Source organism: Phyllobates terribilis, unplaced genomic scaffold, assembly GCF_046119375.1.
Source record: "Phyllobates terribilis strain yellow unplaced genomic scaffold, ASM4611937v1 Scaffold_10__3_contigs__length_209671492, whole genome shotgun sequence".
NCBI classification, from domain to species: domain Eukaryota; kingdom Metazoa; phylum Chordata; class Amphibia; order Anura; family Dendrobatidae; genus Phyllobates; species Phyllobates terribilis.
This window is the reverse complement of record NW_027362770.1, coordinates 13,642,472-13,664,877: the sequence shown is the minus strand read 5'-3', so window position 1 is coordinate 13,664,877 and position 22,406 is coordinate 13,642,472. Positions and strand designations below refer to the sequence as shown.

General features: G+C 49.1%; 1 protein-coding gene across 2 annotated transcripts in view; it reads left to right on the top strand.

Moving 5' to 3' along the window:
• The window catches only part of NME5 (NME/NM23 family member 5), a 315,360-nt gene extending 304,646 nt beyond the window's left edge, over nucleotides 1–10,714 (top strand). For both annotated transcript variants that reach the window (XM_073649499.1, XM_073649500.1), the window contains exon 6: nucleotides 10,494–10,714. In XM_073649499.1, coding sequence (XP_073505600.1) covers nucleotides 10,494–10,562 — 69 coding nt within the window. In that variant the 3' untranslated portion in view covers nucleotides 10,563–10,714. The remainder of the gene's footprint in view (nucleotides 1–10,493) is intronic.
• The last annotated feature ends 11,692 nt before the right edge of the window (nucleotides 10,715–22,406 follow it).

The following is a 22,406-nucleotide window of genomic DNA, read 5'->3' as shown; positions in this document are numbered from 1 at the left end:
GATGAGAGCCTGCCTAACTTACTGTTGCTTGTCTCCAGAAGCATGAGCTGGTCAATACAACTTGCTGGTCACTACAACGTACTGGTCTATATGGCGGCAGTTTGCAGTTTTCACTCAGCAACATCCACAGCAAATCCAAATGACCCCCTCCCTTTTGAGCCCCACAGTGTGCCTAAACCACATTTTGCGTCCACATGTTTAGCATCTCTGTGGTGATGAGAGCCCATGTGGTACATGTCTCCAGAAGCACGAGATGGGCACAATGTATGGACACTACAATGTATGGGCACTACAACGTACTGGGCCCTACAATGGCAGATTTGCAATTTTCACTTAGCAACATTCAGGCTATGTGCCCACGATGCAGAAATGTTCCGGATTTCTTTTGACCGTTTCTGCATCTCCCCTGGCAGAAAAAACGCATGCGGATTGTACATGCGTTTTTCCTGCCAGGGACATGCGGATGTGAAGCGTTCTTCACATGCATTTCCGCATGCGGGTTGACCAGCGCTTTCCAAGCGATTTTAGCATCACTTGGAAAGTGCTTGTCAACTTGGTCACACGATATAAATCCATGCAACTGGCATGGATTTATATAGTGTGACCGAAAGAATGGTAAAAAATAAAAAAATAATTCTATACTTACCTTCCGATGGCCCCGGTGTCTTGCTTCACTCGGTGCTGACTGCTGGCAGATCGCGGTACACTGCACTGAAGGACCTGCCGACGTCAGCGTCGCGTGACCCGTCACATGACTATGACGTCAGCGCAGGTCCTTCAGTCCATCGCGATTTGCCGGCATGAGAGGAGGAGCGCACCGCGGGCTGCCAGAAGGTAAGTATAACATTTATTTTTTATTTTATTCTTTTTTTTCACAGTTTCTACCTGTCTCCTGTCCTCCACACCCGGGTACCATCCACACATTGGAACGCGTGGAATGCGCATCTACATATACAGTGATGCGTAATCCATGCGTTCTAATGCAAGTCAATGGCGACGAAAACGCAGCACTTCTGCAAAATAATTGGTAGTGCTGCGTTTTTTTCCGCAATGATAATCCACAGCGGAAATTTCCGCAGCATGTGCACAGCACATGCGGATTATCATTGGGGATCATGGCAGGCCTTCTAACATGCGTTTTTTAAGCGTTTCTGCAGCGTTTTTGCCGCTGCGGAAACACTTAAAAAACGCATCGTGGGCACACAGCCTCACTGCTGCTTGGTTCTGGCAATCACCCATGGAGGGTGTAATTTCCAAAATGGGGTCACTTAAGCGGGGATTCTGTTCTTCTGGCACTTGGGCTAAATAGTACTGTATAGCCACATATGGGATATTGTTACATTCAGCAGAAATTGTGTGACAATTTTTTGTGCCATTTTTACCCATTTCCCCGTGTGAAAATGTAAAATATGGGGCTAAAGCTATTTTTTTGTGTCAAAAATGTAATTACTTTTTTTTACCACCCAATGGTAAAACATTCTGTGACACACCTGTGGTGGCAATATGATAACTGTACCCCTAGATGAATTTGACGCGCCCCTGGGCCTGTGTCGCGCTGCGCTGCGCATGCGGGAGCTTACCCGGAGCCGGATCTGTGGAGGGTTGTAGTCTCGTGGCGGTGACCCGGTCCGTGCCCAGGGAGTCAAACTAGACGGCAGTCCATTAGTAGTAAATGGTTGATGACTACGCCACCCGTTGAGTGCAGCCAGGGGGCTGCTGCTGCAGGGCAGACCGCTGAGGCCGATGGTGGGATTGTGCAGCGTGATAGTATAACCCCCAACGGGAGGGGTATGGCCTCAGGGCAGCCGACGTGGATGATGGGGGTAGCAGGAACCACTCAGAGACGGTACGGTGTAGTTCAGGGTCTTTACTGGTAACAACAAAAGACCCTCCCGGAGTACTTGCTAGCGGATGGGGCCTGGTCAGTCCTTGAGCAGATGGGATCTCCCCTGGCCAGGCGGAGTTGTAGGCCTCCCAAACTGACTGTACTCTTCTGGCTACCTTGCTAGGAGCTGATGTAAGTAGCCCACGTCCCTGAGTGTACCGTGTGGTGCTCACCCGTATGGCCGGTGACTCGGGGCCTTCTAATGGCTTCCGCTCCACGATGGCGGTGCTGGTCCCACGCGTGTGACCGTGCCTTCGGGCTTCTGGGCCAGAGGACCTGAAATCCCCTGCCTGACGGATTCTGCTGCTGGGCAGGAATTAGTCCCCACAGCCTCGGACTCCGGGTCCGGTAAAAAGTCTTCTTAGTCAGGGCGAACTCTGCAGCTGCCAGCCCCTGACTCCTTGTAACTGCTGTTTCTTCCTATGCTGTCTCTACTTCTTCTCTTCTTCTACTCTCCTTGTCTGACTCTCCCTGCCTCAGCCCCGGGTTTATACAGGGGAAGTTCTTCCCCTCCCAAGACTGGGCAGGAGGTGTGGCATGCCCAGGATCCCTGACCAAAGGACCTCCCACCTGCTCTCAGACATAACATTACGTTACTGTGGCAACCAGACCCCTGGGGTGTCACATTCCCCCCTAGTAAAATTTAGTACTCCGGGACTAAACACATTTAGAAAACATAACAAGGCAAAACATTAATAATACAATAAGAAAACACATAAAGATGGTTACGGCGTGTCCGCAACCGGGTGCAGTCTCTGAAGAAAGCAAGGTGTCCATTTCACCAACACAGGGAGACGTAACCAGGTAGGGGTCTGTTCTACCCCGAGTCCTTGACAGTCTTTAGTCCATCCTGGGTTACGCTCCAACTATATACAAGGATTCCCGGTAAATCCACCAAGGATTCCTAAAAACAACTAGAAATACAAAATTACACACAAGCAACTATAGACAGGTAAACATTATAAAATAGCTTAAACATTTAGATCCTCCAACGTGCGGGTAACTGGCCTCTAGTGGCCCTAGTGGACCTACGGAGCTGACTGTCTGGCCCTGAACTACAGGGTGTAGGAGCTGTCAAGGGTAAACTGGGCAGCTGTCTACCGGCTCTTTGTCTCACTAGGGGTACGGCAGGCTCACTATAAGCAGAGGGTTGATTCTCCTGTTCTACTTGTGTGGAGTCTTCTGCCTCCTGGACCGGCTGTTCTTCCAGCTCTACCCGTTGCTCCGTAGGTTCTTGGGATGATGGTTGGAGGAAGGTGAGTACGGGTACCACAACTGCACCATTGACTTGAGTCCAAGACCGAGGGAAGTCCCCGAGCACGGTACTAACCATATCTTCCCTTTCTCCCACGGGTCGATGGTCTTCTTGTTCCTCTTCAGGGTTCCTCAGTTGTTCGGGACACTTCTTCAGGTGGTCCCGGGATACAATGGCTGTGGTTTCCCCTCCGTCTTTACTGATGGTACAGACCTTCGGGTTCTCGTGGCTTGAGGGCAGTACGGTGTACGGGTCCTTCTCCCACTGGTCATCCAACTTGTGGAGCCGTCTTTTCCTCTTCAAGACCTGCTCTCCGGGTACCAGGGGAACAGCGGGAGCATACTGGTTGTAAGTCTTCTCTTGTCTTTCCCTAGCCTGACAGAGACTTCGCTCCACGCTCTCCTGTACTCTCCGGTACTGCTGCTGCCTCTCTGTGTCCCAGTCTGTTTCTGGTGAAGTGTCCTCAGGTGTCAGGACTCCCATTTCCAGGTCAACAGGTAACTTACCAGGTCTCGCCCTCATTAGGTAAGCCGGGGTACAGTTGGTGGAACCTACCGGGATGTGGTTGTATAGGTCCACCAGATCGGGCAACTTCTCAGGCCACAGACTGCGTTCTTCCAGGGGCAATGTTTTTAGAAGATCCATTACCACCTGGTTCATTTTTTCACAAAGTCCATTAGTTTGCGGATGGTAGGGTGTCGTCCTTATCTTCCGGCAGCCATACAGATTGCAGAATTCCTGGAAGACCTCCGCTTCAAAGGCAGGTCCCTGGTCCGTCAGCACTTGGTCCGGGTACCCGTGTGGACGGCAGAAGTGCTGCTGGAAGGCCCTAGCTGCTGTTTGAGCCGTTAAGTCCTTGACGGGGACGACAACCAAGAACCGGGAGTAATGATCCACGATGGTTAACGCGTAGACGTAGCCACTTCTGCTTGGGGTCAGTTTTACATGATCCAAGGCTACCAGTTCCAACGGTTGCCGGGTGACGATGGACTGCAGGGGAGTCTTCTGGCTGGCCCGGTCCTTCCTTCTCAGATTGCACGGGCCACAGTCTCTGCACCACTTCTCGATGGTTCCCCTCATGCCTACCCAGTGGAACCGCTCGCGCAGCAGGAACTCCAGCTTTTTCCACCCGAAGTGTCCAGCTCCGTCGTGGTATGCCTCCATCACCATGGCTGCGTCTCTTCGGGGCACCACTACTTGCCAGAGTAGTTCATGCGTCCGGGAGTTGACCATTCTGCGGCACAACTTCCCCTTGTAAAGGAATAGTCGACTCTTCTCCGCCCATAGTTGTTTGGCTTCCTCCGGAGCGTCTGGTTCAAGGCGAGCCTCCGGCCGAGTCAGCATCTCCTTCACCAGTCGGACGGCAGGGTCGCTGTCTTGCGTTTCCGCCCAGTTGTAGTGGGGTAAGGGGTTCAACGTAGCAGCCTGCTTACCCCTTACCCGGTGGGAATACTGGATAGTCCCATGACGGTGGAACGCAGGGAGTTCAACTTCTTCCAGTCCCTCCGGATCTTCTCCTTCGTCCGGCAGGTTGGGCATCCTGGACAGGGCGTCCGCGTTAGTATTGGAGCGTCCTGCCCGGTATTTGATTGTGAACTCGTAGTTGGACAGACGGGCCATCCACCTCTGCTCCAGGGCACCGAGTCTTGCCGTGTCCAGGTGTGTCAACGGGTTGTTATCCGTGTATACGGTGAACCGGGAAGAAGCGAGGTAATGCCTAAAGCGCTCGGTGACTGCCCATACCACGGCCAGGAACTCTAGCTTAAATGAGCTGTAATTTTCGGGGTTCCTTTCGGTGGGTCGCAGTTTTCGGCTGGCATAGGAGATTACTCGTTCTCTCCCCTGCTGAATCTGGGACAGTACGGCTCCTAGCCCGATGTTACTGGCGTCGGTGTAGAGGATGAAGGGCTGGCTATAGTCCGGGTACGCCAAGATTTCATCCCCCGTGAGGGCCATCTTCAGCTGGCGGAAGGACTCTTCTTCTAGCTTTTCCCATTTGAAGGGCGGCTTCTGGTTCTTGGCCTTCCGGGACTGGCCTATCAGGAGGTCCTGCATAGGTGCTGCCTTTTTGGTGAAACCGGGAATAAACCTTCGGTAGTAGCCTACCAACCCTAGGAACTGCCGCACTTCTTTTACGCTGGAGGGGCTTGGCCATCCCTTAATTGCGGTGATCTTATCGGGGTCGGGAGCCACTCCGTCAGCGCTCACCACGTGTCCCAGGTATTGCACCTTTGGTTTCAGGAGGTGACACTTGGAGGGTTTCACCTTTAGGCCGTAACTCGCCAGAGCTTCGAACACCTCCGCCAGGTGTTTCAGGTGGTCCTCATAAGTTTTGGAGTATACGATGACATCGTCCAGGTACAACAGGACCGTCTCGAAGTTTCTGTGGCCCAGACAGCACTCCATTAATCGTTGGAAGGTTCCTGGGGCGTTGCAGAGTCCGAACGGCATGCAGGTGAACTCGCTAAGTCCCATCGGGGTGGTGAATGCGGTCTTCTCCCGGTCCGCCTCTGCTACAGGAACCTGCCAGTACCCGCTAGTGAGATCCAAGGTAGAGAAGAAGTTAGCAGATCTTAAAGCAGCCAATGACTCCTCTATCCTTGGTAAGGGGTACGCATCCTTGTGTGTGATACGGTTGATTTTCCGGTAATCTACACACATCCTCATGGTGTTGTCTTTCTTTTTGACTAAAACTAGTGGGGCTGCCCAGGGGCTACAGCTATCCCGGATTACCCCAGCCTCCTTCATGTCTCTAAGCATCCCCTTGGCGTGTTGGTAATGTGCAGGGGGTACGGGTCGATACCTCTCTTTTATGGGAGGATGATCTCCCGTGGGGATGCGGTGTTCTACCCCCTTGACTCGCCCGAAGTCTAACGGGTGTTTACTAAACACTCTCTCATACTCTTGAACCACCCGATAGACTCCTTGTTTCTGATGTGAGGGAGTGGAGTCAGTACCCAGATGTAGTTGCTGACACCAGTCCTCCACGTCTTTCTTAGAGCCGTTACCTTCCTCCGGGTGAGATGGAGGCAAGGGTTCCACAGATTGTATAGAATTTTGATTAGTGGTATATAATTTGGCTAGCGTGGCATACCGGGGCAGGTACACTTCCCTCTCCCCGATATTTATTATGCGAACGGGCACCCTCCCATGGCGTACATTGACCACCCCCCGTGCTGTCAAAATGGTGGGCCTACTGTCTGAGTAAACTGGTTCTACCATTGCCTGGTAATCTCTACCTCTCAGACCAATAGCTGCCCGGCACCAAATCATCATTTCACTTTTTGGGGGCATGGCAATAGGAAAAGGGTCACACATTCTTACGCTACCAATCTCACCGCCGGAGAGTTCCACTTGTTGCCGTTGCATCAGTGCCCGGATCTCTTTCTGGAGCACCCGCTGCTCGCCGGAGCTGGCGTTCTTGGCAACCTGCTGTAAAAGGAAAATCACCTCTGCAAGACAATTTTCAATTACGTTAGTTCCTAGAGTTATTTTTGGGTGACTCTCATGTTTATCAATATCTACAATGATCAGTCCCTGTGCGGCCAGTTCGACTCTACCGATTTTGAGGGTCACCTCTTTAAATCCGATCTGTGGCACGGGCTGGCCATTGCTGGCGATGATACTCAAGTCGTCGTCAGGGTAGCGGGTAATATCCGAGTCATTCCAGTACTGCTTGAAGAGCACGTACGGGATGGTGGTGACCTGTGACCCGGTATCCAGTAGGGCACTCATGGGAATGCCATCCAGTACCACAGGCAAGACTGGACGTCCTCCCACATATCTGTCGCGCCAGTTCGATGGGCCTGGTGATCTTTTTCCTGGGGGTTGGCCCTCTACCCCAGGTTGTGCCCGTTTAAAGAACAGTACCTTTCCATATGTCCGGGTTGATTGCAGCGGCGGCAGATGGGTCGTCCGTCCTCGCTGTATCGGTCACTGGGTCTTCCTCTGGCCGGTGGGGTCCTCCTTGGTCGACGCCACGGGATGTCCTCCGGTCCGGATGCCAGCTGGATCTTCCCTGGGGTGGAAACCTGTAAAGACTGCACAGTTCGGGTTAGCGCAGCAACGCTCTTAACTAGCTCTTGGACCTGATGGTGTAGGTCTGGAGCCGGGTCATTGTCCAAAGCCTGCGCATGAGCTCCCACAGGCCCTGTCGACAAGGGCGCCGCCTCCTGGTGGTAAGTGATAGCTGGGCGCCTGTGGGTCACAACGCCACCCGGTGCTGGTTCTCGGAGCACCCGGATAGCTCTATCCTTGAACTGTGCAAAGTCCAGATGGGGATCCTGTAAGGCCATTGCCCGCAACTGGGTTCGGTGGGCATTGCAATATAAACCCTCTATAAATTGTTCAGTCAACAGCCTGTCCTCGTTTCCCACCCCATCAGGGTCGGTCTGCTTTATGGCCCTCAGGGCCTCTTGTAGGTTTAGTGCATAGTCCCTTATACTCTCATGCGCTCGCTGCTTGCACCCGTAGAATCTAAGCTTGATCTCGGCTGAGGTGCGGGTATCGAAGGTGTCCCTCAGCCGGGTTAGTATCTCTGCGACAGTCCTCCTCCCAGGTGGCCAAGATTTTACTTCTCTTTTGGCTGCCCCGGTTAGTTGGGCCACCAGGATGCTCACTTTTTGCTCTTCTGTGAGGGGGTACACCTGGAAGAGGCTATCCAGCTTTTCTCTAAAGTCATGCAGGGTATGTGACTCCCCTGAGTACTGGGGTAGCCAAGCTGCTCCCGGGATATAGGGCATGGTGAAGGGCATAACTGCAGCAGCGGTAGCGCTGGCGGGGGTTGAGGCAGTGAAGCTCTCCTCCGTATCCGACATCTTCCTCCCCCCTAGTGGACCGTGGCCTACCTTGCGATGATCCTCTTCCGTAGGCCGCGGCTCCGCAGTGGATCGTCAGGGTTGAGGACCTTCCGTCGCGCTCCTGTGACGTCGGCGTCTGCTGGGCTCCTTCCAGGACCTTACGCAACGTCCGGACGTGAGGCGGGGCTTCAGTTCTCGCGCGCTTTCAGAGTCCACGCCCCTCTTCTTCCCGCGCGGCGTCCTCAAGATGGCGTCCAATGGCGGTAAAACTCCACGGATGGCGGGAAGAAGGTCGAAGATGGCGCCGGATGGCGGGAAAACTTCGCGGATGGCGGGAAGAAGGTAGAAGATGGCGCCGGATGGCGGGAAACCTCCACGGATAGCGGGAATCTTCACCACTGGTAAGTTTGAACAGTCTTTGCTTTTCAGGCACGCAGTACCCGGTGGTTGCGGGCACGAAATCCTGCCGACTACGCCAAAGTTGACGCGCCCCTGGGCCTGTGTCGCGCTGCGCTGCGCATGCGGGAGCTTACCCGGAGCCGGATCTGTGGAGGGTTGTAGTCTCGTGGCGGTGACCCGGTCCGTGCCCAGGGAGTCAAACTAGACGGCAGTCCATTAGTAGTAAATGGTTGATGACTACGCCACCCGTTGAGTGCAGCCAGGGGGCTGCTGCTGCAGGGCAGACCGCTGAGGCCGATGGTGGGATTGTGCAGCGTGATAGTATAACCCCCAACGGGAGGGGTATGGCCTCAGGGCAGCCGACGTGGATGATGGGGGTAGCAGGAACCACTCAGAGACGGTACGGTGTAGTTCAGGGTCTTTACTGGTAACAACAAAAGACCCTCCCGGAGTACTTGCTAGCGGATGGGGCCTGGTCAGTCCTTGAGCAGATGGGATCTCCCCTGGCCAGGCGGAGTTGTAGGCCTCCCAAACTGACTGTACTCTTCTGGCTACCTTGCTAGGAGCTGATGTAAGTAGCCCACGTCCCTGAGTGTACCGTGTGGTGCTCACCCGTATGGCCGGTGACTCGGGGCCTTCTAATGGCTTCCGCTCCACGATGGCGGTGCTGGTCCCACGCGTGTGACCGTGCCTTCGGGCTTCTGGGCCAGAGGACCTGAAATCCCCTGCCTGACGGATTCTGCTGCTGGGCAGGAATTAGTCCCCACAGCCTCGGACTCCGGGTCCGGTAAAAAGTCTTCTTAGTCAGGGCGAACTCTGCAGCTGCCAGCCCCTGACTCCTTGTAACTGCTGTTTCTTCCTATGCTGTCTCTACTTCTTCTCTTCTTCTACTCTCCTTGTCTGACTCTCCCTGCCTCAGCCCCGGGTTTATACAGGGGAAGTTCTTCCCCTCCCAAGACTGGGCAGGAGGTGTGGCATGCCCAGGATCCCTGACCAAAGGACCTCCCACCTGCTCTCAGACATAACATTACGTTACTGTGGCAACCAGACCCCTGGGGTGTCACAAATTCATTGAGAGGTGTAGTTTGTAAAATGAGGTCACTTATAGGGGGTTCTGCTGTTCTGGCACCTCAGGGACTCTGCCAATGTGACATGGCACGCTCAAACCAGTCCAGCAAAATCTGCACTACAATATGGTGCTCCTTCCCTTCTGAGCTTTGCATTGTGCCTCAAAAGTAGTTTTCCACCACACATGGGGTATTGGCGCACTCAGGAGAATTTGCATAGCAAATTGCACCATTCATTTTCTACTATTATCCCTTCTGAAAATTGAAAACTTGGGGCCAAAGCAACATTTTCACACTTCATGTTTACATACTTAGCCTTACAGAGTGCTACTTTATTTGTTAATTGTATATGGAGGTAGCTTCTCCTAGTGAGTACCTGTTCACACCTATTTCTTGTATTGGAAGTGCCGTTTTTACTGTTTACAAATTAAACTGTGCCCACCAGAAATAAATATATCAATATTATCAAAATGTTTCACATCCGTTTCACAGTAAAGCATATATGATAATTGAAAAAAAAGCCTAGAGAAAATCTAAGTTGGCTAGTAAATATAGCGCCTACAGTTATTCGGGACAGAAAGAAAGCCATAAAGAAGATGCTTTGCGAAATGAAAACAGAAAAAAATCAATAATGTGTAGCCTTTTAGAAAAGGTCAACAATTCTGATAGGCCACATAATTCCAGTAAAGGAGAATAATGGGGGCTAGCTGGGAACCTGATCCCCCACGTATGAGATATATCTATTTTTTTTATGAGTGGATTTTTTTTCATAGTAATGGATCATTAGACAGGTCTTTTCTATACTATCACCCTCACATGCACATTGTTTATGTGTCAAATGTGATAGATAAAAAACCTTGGGGATGGGTCACTATGCGTTATGCATTATATAATGTATAGTCCCCCACCCCCAAGGTTCCTTATCTACATAATCAATATTCCCATTGTTTTGATTACTCCCTTTTTAAATCCATAGAACTGAAGACTGCCCGATCAGATTACACATGTGTAATGTAATGTAAACAATGTGTAAACGGTTAGCACATTTAAGCAGTAATTATCCAAAGTTGACATTTTTTTTGTTACAGATATGGCTTGCTGACTGGCTTCTAAAGCACAACACAAGCAGACCTGAAGTTGATAATGAAATCATTTAATAATGCTGATCCAGTCCCGTATCTTTGTCACACAGTCGCTCCCTCGCCAGTGTCTTGTCTGAAACATAATATGTCGCTTCTATTCCTGCACCTATAAAAGTCTGAACATATTTCTGTTTTGCCCTCATGTGGTAATAAAGTAATTGCATTTGTGTGCGTTGAAGTTTCTCTATACGTGTTCCATGGGGCCAGCACCTCCTTCCGCCTGCACCTGGAAATTCTGACTATGTTCACACCTATTCTCCTTACCAGCCACAGACTAAATGAACCAGCTAATCAAACTCATACTTTCAAAGATATAGCACAATAGCGATAGCAAATTATGATAAAAGAAATAAAATATAAATAATAAGTAAAAAATGGGTTGCTATGGTAGCTGGGAGTCTGTTGAAGAGCCCTCTATGTGCCATCATGAAGCTCCATTGAACCCAGCCTGTGGCTGGCCATCAAAGGAGGCAATAACAATGGATAGGATAGGTCATCAATGTCTAATTGGTGGGGGTGCGACACTCAGCACACCCGACGATCAGCTGATCCCAGTGTTGGCCTTATCTGTACAATGCAGCACCGTCGACTGTATAGTGGCCGCGGCTTGTACTGCACATCTGCCCCTATTCAAATCAATGAGGGTGTATGTGCAGAACCCGGCTGTGGCCACTGTTCTTTCAGTAGACCTGTGCTTTGTAGCTCCCTACCTGAACAGTTTTGATCGACACCGGGTACAGCTGATCGGCAGGGGTGCTGAGTGTCCAATCGGATCCGACATTGATGACCTACCCTAATGATAGCCCATCAATGTTAAAGTCCCTGGCAACCCCTTTTAAGCTCATATATCACGTGACAGTTTTAAAAACAACATATACAAAAACTAACAATGTGTACCATGATACAAAAATAGGGGATTTATCAATTTTTTTGTATGATATGTTTTTTAGATAAATCCGTTATGAATCTGCTTCCTCTCATAGTACAGATTTATTAATCCCTTATGCAACTGAATGTTAAAGAAAAAAGTTATGGCCCTTGAAAGAATGGGAGGAAAAATGGAAATTAATCATGTCTGGAAGGAGTTAAAAACTGTTTTTCCATCAACATTGTGGTGGAAGGATTTGTTTTTTTTACATAAGTTTTATTTTGGCACATTATAGCCAAGTACCACTTATTCATTTAAAAAACAGCAATTCCATAATTTTTTAATTCTACATCCTTCACCATGCGGCACAAAAAAATATTTTTTTTCTATGGGTCAATAAGATTATAGTGATGTCAAATCATGGTTAATTATAGTTTTTTATCCTTTTTTGTTTTGGTTGACAAAATCAACAAATAAAACAAAAAAATGAAATTCTGGAAGCACTTTATTTATTTTGTTCAGAATTCACTAGTGACCATGGTTGACATATCAACTTTGTTTATTTGGTAAAAAAGTTTACAGTGATACCTAGTATATACATATATTTTTTTCATGTTTTATTACTTTTTTCAACAATATCACTGTTCTGTGCTGAGCTTCTTCCCTCTGTTCAACCACTTTCACACTATTGACTATGCCTCTTAGGCCTCATTAATACGTCCGTGAAAAAATGGTACTGGTGTCATCAGAGTTTTAGATCAGTGTGTCAAAAGTGTGTGGTCCATGCGTCTGTTTTTACCAGTAGTGTTTTGGATCAGTATGTCAAAAGTGTATGGTACCTATTTCTGATTTTACCATCACTGTAAAGTCCATGAGTCCGTTTTTACTATCAGTGTGTCATCATGTGTATGGTTGGACCAGTAGCGTAGCTACCAGGGGGGCAGAGGGTGCGGTCGCCCGGGCCCCGTGCTTAGGGGGGGCCAGCACGGGGCACCCACCGGGAGTTACGCTACACCGATATACTAAAGCAAAGCAACAACAGCTCGGCTTACCTGTGCTCACTGCTCAGATGTATTCACGTCTCTTAGACGTGAATACATCTGACCAACACTGCAGCCCTGGGAGGATGGGAGTGCTCATCATCTCCCCGGCCCGACATACAGTGGAGTGATGAGGTTGCACACTGCTGACCTCATCACTCTGCTGCTGTCAGATCACTGAGCCACAGAGCGGCAAAGGATGCATCTTGTCTGCATATGGGGCAGTGTGGAAAATTATGAGAGGATGCAGCGTGGGGGTGGGAAGACTAGATGGAGAAGTGGTGGGACAATATGGAGAGGAGGGAGCATGGGGGTCAATATGGAAGAGTGGGGGACCATTTGGAGAAGTGGGGGACATTATGGAGAAATGGGTGTTCAATATGAAGAAATGCAGGGACAGTATAGAGAGGTGGGAGCGTAGGGGACAATATGGGGGAACAGGATGGAGAATTAGGAGCATATTAAGAAGTGGGACTGTGGGGGAAGTGACCATATAGAGAAGTGAGGGACATTATGGAAAGCTGGGGGGACCATATGGCGAAATGGGAGCATGAGTGGACCATATAGAGAAGTGGGTTTACAATAGGAAGAATGGGGGGACAGTATGATGAGGTTGGAGCGTAGGGGACAATATTGAGAAATGGGGGAACAGGATGGATAATTTGGAGCGAGTGGGGGCCATATGGAGAAGTGGGAATGTGAGGGGATTGTATGGAGAAAAGGGGAACAGTACGTAGAGATGGGAGCATGGGGGGACAGTATGGAGAGGTGAGAGTGTGTGGGACAATATGGAGAAGTGAGGGCACAGTATGGAGAAGTGGGGGAACAGTATGTAAAGATGGGAGCATGGCAGGACAGTATGGAGAGGTGAGAGCTTTGGGGACAATATGGAGAAGTGGGGGCTAGAGATGAGCGGTGTTCGACTCTCATGAAATTTCGAATTTCATGAAATAATTAAAAAAAAATTGACATGGGGCTTCGCCCTATTTTTGAGTCCAACCAGGTACAACTAAGCAGCTGGGGGCTGGAATCCGCAGCGCAGGGTGGCCCAAGCTTTCTGGGCCCCCCCCCCACTGTGAATTGCAGTCCGCAGCCACCCCAGAAAATGGCGCGTTTATAGAAGCGCCATCTTCTCGCGCTGTACCCAACTCATCCATGGCCCTGGTGCGGTGGCTCACTGGGTAATAAAGGGGTTAGGGCCAGCTTGGTATTATCAGCTGGCCCTAAGCCTGAAATTCATGGGGTCACGCCAATATTAGACATGACCGCCATGAATTTCTAGTAAAGTATTTAAAAAAAACACAAACACACAGAATAAAGTCCTTTAATTGAAATAAACACACAATTCTTTAATGTTCTAAATTAAACTATACTTACCTACCATACTTGCGCTCTGCAGTGTCTCTGAAGGATGACAAGTGGGATGGTAGCGCTCTGCTGCGATCCAGCCTGTCATCTCAATTACATCCCAGCATGGAAGAATTCTCCTGCTCAAGCGGTGACGTCATTTGCCGGCACCGCTTGCGCAGGAGAATTCTCCCACGCTGTCAGTGACGTGCATGAGGTGAGCTGAGTTCATTGGACATGAACTCGGCTCATCTGGATGCCGTCACAGCGAAACACTGAGGAGCTTCACTGAGGAGCTTCTCAGTGTCTGCGGCATGGCAAGCTGGATGGCAGCGTTCTGCTACGATCCAGCCTGTCATGTCAATGTAGCAGAGCTGAAGCTGTCCTGGGAACCATGGAAAGGTAAGGATGAGGTTGGTTTATTATTTTACTTTTATTGCAGAAGACATTGGCTTCAGCTGGAATGGGCGATACGGTAAGTAGGGTATAATAAAGAACATTAAAGGAATGTGTCTTTATTTCAATTAAAGGACTTTATTCTGGGTGTTTGTGTTTTTTTTAACTTTGACTATGGGGTTAATAATGGGGGTGTCTTATAGACGCCTCTCCATTACTAACCTGGGCTTGATGTCAGCTGGCATTATAAGCTGACATCAACCCCAACCCTATTACCCCACTGCCACCACTACAGGGCAGTGGGAAGAGCGAGGCTAAGTGCCAGAATTGGCGCATCCTATGGATGCGCCATTTCTGGGGCGGCTGACGGCTGGTGTTTCTAGCCTGGGAGGGGGCCAATATTGATGGCACCCTTCCTGGGCTATTAATATCAGCCCCCAGCTGTCTGCCTAGCCTTTGCTAGCTATTAAATTAGGGGGACCCCACATCATTTTTTTTGGGGGTCCCCCATTTTAATAGTAAAGGCTAGGTATTCAGCTGGGGGCTGATATTAGTATTTGTGCAGGTTGGGAATAGATGGAGACAGTGCAGGAAATGTGAGAAGTCAGCTGTCTTATCTATAAGTGGCATAACCACAGATTTGCTCCAATTGATTTTAAGTCCTGATAATTCCCCAAAGTAATTACAGTAATAAGGTCAATTGCACTAGATGGTGGCCAGATTCTAACGCATCGGGTTGTAAAGGACATATTGATATTCCTGCTATCGCTACTCCATTTTTGAAGCTTGCTCCTAAAATCATGTTATTATTACTATATACATTCTTTCATTCTTTTATCCTGCTTCACACGCAATTTTCTCACAAGCACTTTTTCTCTCAAGAACATTCTATGAGACACCCTGCTCCTGTTATCTAACTAGTCTGAGCCGGGATGTGTAACCTTGTAACTTTCCATCATGCACCGAACTAACGATAATATGACCATATGTGTGTTTCCGTAATAATTGTTCTAACATTGGTTCAAGCCTGTAGTATGGCTGTAGGTAATTGGCTATTGATATACTCAAAACAATATATAATGCTAAGTAGAAATAAACGGGGTTAGAGATTCTCAAATCCTCCCATACAGAGCTTTATCTCCGTCTGGTTTCCTGATTGCAGTCAACCTTGTAACATAATAATTTGACACTCACTTGGTCAACCGTGAAGGGTCATTGCTGCCCTCCCTCAACAGTGTATTCTAGGATATGTATGTAGTTTATTTATGAAGATTTAAGAATAATGCAATGAATACACAGGATTTTCCGGGTAAAATATATACATTAAATGTGACTAAACTACATCACACTGTGACTGACAGAACTTGTTTAGTAAACATGAGTGAACTACGTCGCGCTGTGACTGGGGGTTAAATTCTGTGCCAATATCTCTGATTGGTCACGGCCGACCGGGCGCGACCAATCCACAAAGCGGGGTTTAAATTGCGCACCAATATCGCTGATTAGTCGCGGCCGGCCGGGCTTGACCAATCAGCGAAGCGGGGCTTAAGGGGGTTGTCTACTAGTTTAAATGAACCCCCCAATGTATCCCCCCGGGGCCCCTAATGAATTTCGTAAATACCTCATGTAGCCAATACTGCCTGTGGGTGGCGATATTGCTGACCGCGCACAGGCAGCATGTGACCCCAGGCTGCAGCCGGCTCTTGCTTCCGCTTACATCACGACTATTTGCGGCTGCAGCCAGGGGTCTCCTGTTCCGCGTTCCACGGTGAGTGACAGGTTGTGGGCGTGGTTATCCCCCATCCCGTCTCACCTGGCATCCACTGTGCGCCCATTCATTGAGAGAGCGCGCGGTGGATGCCGGGTGTGACGCGATGGGGGATAACCCCGCCCACAACCCGTGGGTACGGAAAGTATTCAGACCCCTTTACATTTTTCACTCTTTATTTCATTGCAGCCATTTTCTAAATTCTAAAAAGTTCATTTTTTTTCTCATTAAAGTACACTCTGCACCCCATCTTGACTGAAAAAAAACAGAAATGTAGAAATGTTTGCAAATTTATTAAAAAAGAAAAACTGAAATAACACATGGTCATAAGTATTCAGACCCTTTGCTCAGTATTGAGTAGAAGCACCCTTTTGAGCTAGTACAGCCATGAGTCTTCTTGGGAATGATGCTACAAGTTTTTTACATATGGATTTGGGGATCAACTGCCATTCTTCCTTGCAGATCCTCTCCAGTTCTGTCAGTTTGGATGGTGAATGCTGGTGGACAGCCATTTTCAGGTCTCTCCAGAGATGCTCAATTGGGTTTAGGTCAGGGCTCTGGCTGGGCCAGTCAAGAATGGTCACAGAGTTGTTCTGAAGTCACTCCTTTGTTATTTTAGCTGTGTGCTTAGGGTCAATGTCTTGTTGGAAGGTAAACCTTCGGCCAAGTCTGAGGTCCAGAGCACTCTGGAAGAGGTTTTCATCCAGGATATCTCTACATGGCCGCATTTATGTTTCCTTCAATTGCAACCAGTCGTCCTTTCCCTGCAGCTGAAAAACACCCCCATAGCATGATGCTGCCACCACCATGATTCACTGTTGGGATTGTATTGGACAGGTAATGAGCAGTGCCTGTTTTTCTCCACACGTACCGCTTAGAATTATCACGAAAAAGTTCCATCTTCGTCTCATCAGACCAGAGAATCTTATTTCTCATAGTCTGGGAGTCCTTCATGTGTTTTTGAGCAAACTCTATGCGGGCTTTCAAATGTCTTGCAGTGAGGAGAGGCTTCCTTCGGGTCACTCTGCCATAAAGGCCCGACTGGTGGAGGGCTGCAGTGATAGTTGACTTTGTGGAACTTTCTCCCATCTCCCTACTGCATCTCTGGAGCTCAGCCACAGTGATCTTGGGGTTCTTCTTTACCTATCTCGCCAAGGCTCTTTTCCCACGATTGCTCAGTTTAGCTAGACGGCCAGATCTACGAAGACCACTGGTGGTTCCAAACTTCTTCCATTTAAGGATTATGGAGGCCACTGTACTCTTAGGAACCTTGAGTAATGCAGAAATTATTTTGTAACCTTGGCAAGATCTGTGCCTTGCCGCAATTCTGTCTCTGAGCTCCTTGGGCAGTTCCTTTGAGCTCATGATTCTCATTTGGTCTGACATGCACTGTGAGCTGTGAGATCTTATATAGACAGGTGTGTGCTTTTCCAAATCAAGTCCTATCAGTTTAATTAAACACAGCTGGACTCCAATGAAGGAGTAGAACCATCTCAAGGAGGATCACAAGGAAATGGACAGCATGTGACTTAAATATGAGTGTCTGAGCAAAGGGTCTGAATATTTATGACCATGTGATATTTCAGTTTTTCTTTTTTAATAAATCTGCAAAAATTTCTACATTTCTGTTTTTTTCAGTCAAGATGGGGTGCAGAGTATACTTTAATGAGAAAAAAATGAACTTTTTAGAATTTACCAAATGGCTGCAATGAAACAAAGAGTAAAATATTTAAAGGGGTCTGAATACTTTCCGTACCCACTGTATATATAGATAACCGAACCGTTATTTTTTGGATTACAGGTAGTACAAAAATCCAAATATTTAGGCATTATAATTAATCAAAATCCAATTATGGACCTGAAGGATAATGTGTACCCCATAAAGGAAGTGATGAGGAAAAAATGTGAAAGTTGGTCCCAACTTCCATTGTCTGTGGCGGGAAGAATTAACGTAATTAAAATGATCATCCTTCCAAAATGTCTGTATGTACTAGAACATTCTTCCATTAAAATCCCCAAAGAATTTTTTCTCAAACTGCATGGCATGATGGCGATTTATGGCGATTTATATGGGGCTCAGCAAGGCCCAAATTAAGTATTGGATCTCTGCAGAGACCCAAGGATCAAGGGGGTAGCGCGATGCCTGACCTATTTCTCTATTATTTTGCTGGTCAGATACGATATTTGAAGTGTTGGATAAGCAGTGATAAACTAACCAATGCAGAAGCGCATCTTATACATTTATTAAATGAGAATACACCATGGGCTATATTAGAAGGCTCTTACAGACCACCACAGGGCTTCTTATTTGCACATGGCCTAGCGATGCAGGTATGGCGTGAGAGTAGGTGTATCGTGGGGTTTACTGATCAAATGGGAGAAACCCGAATACGGGATAATCCTGAATTTCCTCAGCTTAAAAACCTACAGGACACAATCTTCTGGAAGCAATATGGAAAAACAACACTTAATCAGATTTTTGAAAACGAAATTTTATTGTCATTTGATCAAATTCGTATAAAGTATGGAATCCCTCATAGGGATTTCTACAGATATCTACAAATGAGGCCTGCCATAACACACCAATTCCTACATCCTAGGAGGTGAATAACTAAATACCCATTAATAGGAGTACTAAAAACTCAAGGACCCACAGGCGTGGTATCTTCTCTATATACCTTTCTACTGAATTCTAAAATTACTTCTACCTAACTTGTTGTTGAGAGTAAATGGCGGCAATTAATCCCTTCTATAACTGATGATCAGTGGAATGATGCAATGGAAGCACATATGGTGGCGTCACGAGCCGCCAATAATAAATTAATTCAATTATATATACTACATCAATCTTACCTGACCCCAGTGAGAATGCATAGATTTGATAAAATGGCATCTGATGAATGCCATAGATGTGGGGAATCAGGAGCAGATTTCTGGCATCTTATTTGGAGTTGTGGGATAATACGAAGATATTGGGGTGAAGTGATAACTACACTGGAATGGATAATGCCAATTGACTAGTCCAGAGTTTTGTGTCTTGGGTATTGTGGACGAGGAAATGTGGACACACTATGATTGGATATTCCTTCGGGAGGCTATATTTATGGCCAGGAAACCAATAGCACTAAGATGGATGGGAGGGAAATCTCCTACTATCAACCAATGGAAAAAACTAGTGAATGATACAATACCGTATGAAAATATAGTATATAGGAATAGGGGATGTCCCCAGAAATTCCAAAGGATATGGGAAAGATGGTGTAATTCGCCCTTAACACACTTGTCCCCTGGTGCCATGACTTCGCTAATCTCACGTTATGAGTCCTGATATATGCCCTTTTGAGTGCATGGGAAACAATATATGATACATATGGGCTGTAAGAGTGTACCTTTATTGCAACTGTAATTGATATACAGTACAGACCAAAAGTTTGGACACACCTTCTCATTTAAAGATTTTTCTGTATTTTCATGACTATGAAAATTGTACATTCACACTGAAGGCATCAAAACTATTGTAACGGGTCTGGGAGGTGGAACCTCTGAGCAACTATACAAGGGGGCAGTCCTTGTAAGGAAGCGGGTGGCTCCCAGGGAAGGCGGGCAGGTAGTCACGGCTAATGACGGGGCAGTCTCTGCGTAGAAGGGCAGGAGGACACGGCAGGTGACGGGGACAGTCTCTGGGTAGAAGGGCAGGAGGTCACGGCAAGTGACGGGGACAGTCTCTGGGTAGAAGGGCAGGAGGTCACGGCAAGTGACGGGGACAGTCTCTTGACAGGCGGGTGGTCACGGCAAGTGACGGCAGAGCCTCCAGGTAGGCTAGCAGGCAGGTAGCAGGTGGTCGCTCCCAGGTGAGCGGGCAAGAGTCTCTGGACTGGCCGGAGGTCACGGCACGTGACGGCAGAGCCTCCAGGTAGGCTAGCAGACAGGTAGCAGGTGAGCGCTCCCAGGTGAGCGGGCAAGAGTCTCTGGACAGGCAGGTGGTCACGGCAGGTGACGGCAGAGCCTCCAGGTAGGCTAACAGGCAGGTAGCAGGTGAGCGCTCCCAGGTGAGCGGGCGAGAGTCTCTGGACAGGCAGATGGTCACAGCACGTGACGGCGGAGCCTCCAGGTAGGCTAACAGGCAGGTAGCAAGTGAGCGCTTCCAGGAGAGCGGGCAAGAGTCTCTGGACAGGCAGGTGGTCACAGCACGTGACGGCGGAGCCTCCAGGTAGGCTAGCAGACAGGTAGTAGGTGAGTGCTCCCAGGTGAGCGGGCAGACTGATCCATAGACAGACTGGCTGGGCTGGTAGGCAGACTGTCAGACCACAGATAGATAAGAAACAGGCAGGAATCTGGCAGGTGACTGGCAGGTAACTGGCAGGTAACTGGTAACGAGACCTGAGGGCTGAAGCAGAGTTGAAAGGCTTTGCAACAACATTGCTCGGGCACCTTCATTTTGGAGGAGGTGCCTTATATATGGTGAGGTCCTCCGGCCATTGGCCGGGGACTCCTTAGGACGGCGTGCGCGGCCCCTTTAAGAGAGGGGGAGCGCGCGCTCATGCGCGCCCTAAGCACAGTGGCCGGGAAGCAGCGTGCGCTGCCAGCAGAGTGGGAGGAAGCCGCCGGGCACGGAGAGGTGAGGGGAACGGCGTCCCTGCCTAGCAGGGGGCAGGGACGCCGACGCTACAGTACCCCCCCTTTAGGCCCCCCCTTTTTTAGGCCAGAGAGAAATTTAGCAAGGATGAGAGGGGCATGGATGTTCTCCCGGGGCTCCCATGTTCTCTCCTCAGGACCAAACCCCTTCCAATCTACCAAAAAAAAGGTCTTTCCTCTTACCCTCTTAGTGGCCAGAATACTCTCTACCTCAAAGACGTCTTCAGCGGAAACCGGAGCAGGAGGAGTACCTGGATTGTTGGAAAAAGAGTTAAAGACAACGGGTTTGAGGAGAGATACATGGAAGGAGTTGGGAATCCGTAAGGTGGCCGGGAGTTTTAATTTGTAGGCCACTGGATTAATTTGCCTGAGGATTTCAAAAGGACCGATGAAGCGAGGACCTAACTTGTAGGAGGGTATCTTGAGCCGTACATGTTTGGAAGAGAGCCAAACCTTGTCTCCCGGACGGAATTGAGGCGGATCCAGACATCTCTTATCAGAATATCGCTTCATCCGCTCGGAGGACTGAAGAAGTGCAGACCTAGTACTCTCCCAAATGGTAGAAAACTCGCTGACAAGAGACTGCGCGGCAGGGTTGTCCACAGAGGCGGAGACGGGAAACGGAATCCGGGGGTGCTGGCCATAGACAATAAAGAACGGGGACTTGGAAGAGGATTCGCTCTCGTGGTTATTATAAGAGAACTCGGCCCAAGGAAGGAGGTCCACCCAATCAGAATGGTGGGCATTAACAAAGTGCCGGAGATAGCTGGTAAGGATCTGATTGATCCGCTCCACTTGACAATTGGACTGAGGGTGGTAAGCGGAGGAGAAGTCCAGGGTGATGTCCAGCAGTTTACATGTGGCTCTCCAGAAGCGTGAGGTAAACTGAACCCCTCGATCCGACACGATGTGGAGGGGTAGGCCATGGAGACGGAAGATATGGCGGATAAAGTCCTTAGCCAGCTCAGGTGCAGACGGAAGACCAGGCAGGGGAATGGAGTGGGCCATTTTAGAGAAGCGGTCCGCGACCACCCAAATGACAGTACACTCGGCAGAGACAGGAAGATCGGTAATGAAATCCATAGCGATGTGTTGCCACGGGGCAACAGGTATGGGAAGCGGCAGGAGATGACCAGCTGGTAAGTGTCTGGGAACTTTGTTGCGGCCACAAGATGAACAGGCAGAGACGAAGTCTACCACATCCTTACGCAGGGTAGACCACCAGTAATGCCGGGAAATGAGTAGGAAGGTCTTTTTTTGGCTGGCATGGCCAGCTAGTTTAGAAGAATGACCCCAGCGAAGAACCCTCTCACGATCTGGAGGCGCCACGAATGTCTTGCCGGGTGGAAGACGAGTCAAATCCAAGGGGGCCACATTCATCACCTTGGAGGGGTCGATAATGTGCATAGGCTCCTCCTCTTGGTCGGAGGACAGGAAGGATCGGGACAAGGCATCAGCTTTGACATTTTTGTCCGCCGGGCGGAAATGAAGGATGAAATCGAAGCGGGCAAAAAACAAAGACCACCGGGCCTGACGTGGATTAAGTCTCTGGGCATTTTGGAGATATGCCAGGTTCTTGTGATCCGTGTAGATGATCACCGGGTATAGAGCCCCTTCAAGCAGGTAACGCCACTCCTCCAGCGCCAATTTAACGGCTAGCAGTTCTCGGTCTCCTATGGAGTAATTGCGCTCAGAGGAGGAGAAGATTTTAGAGAAAAAGCCGCAGGTTACCATCCTCCCGGAGGAAGACTTTTGGGTGAGCACCGCTCCGGCTCCAGAGGAGGAGGCATCAACCTCCAGGTAGA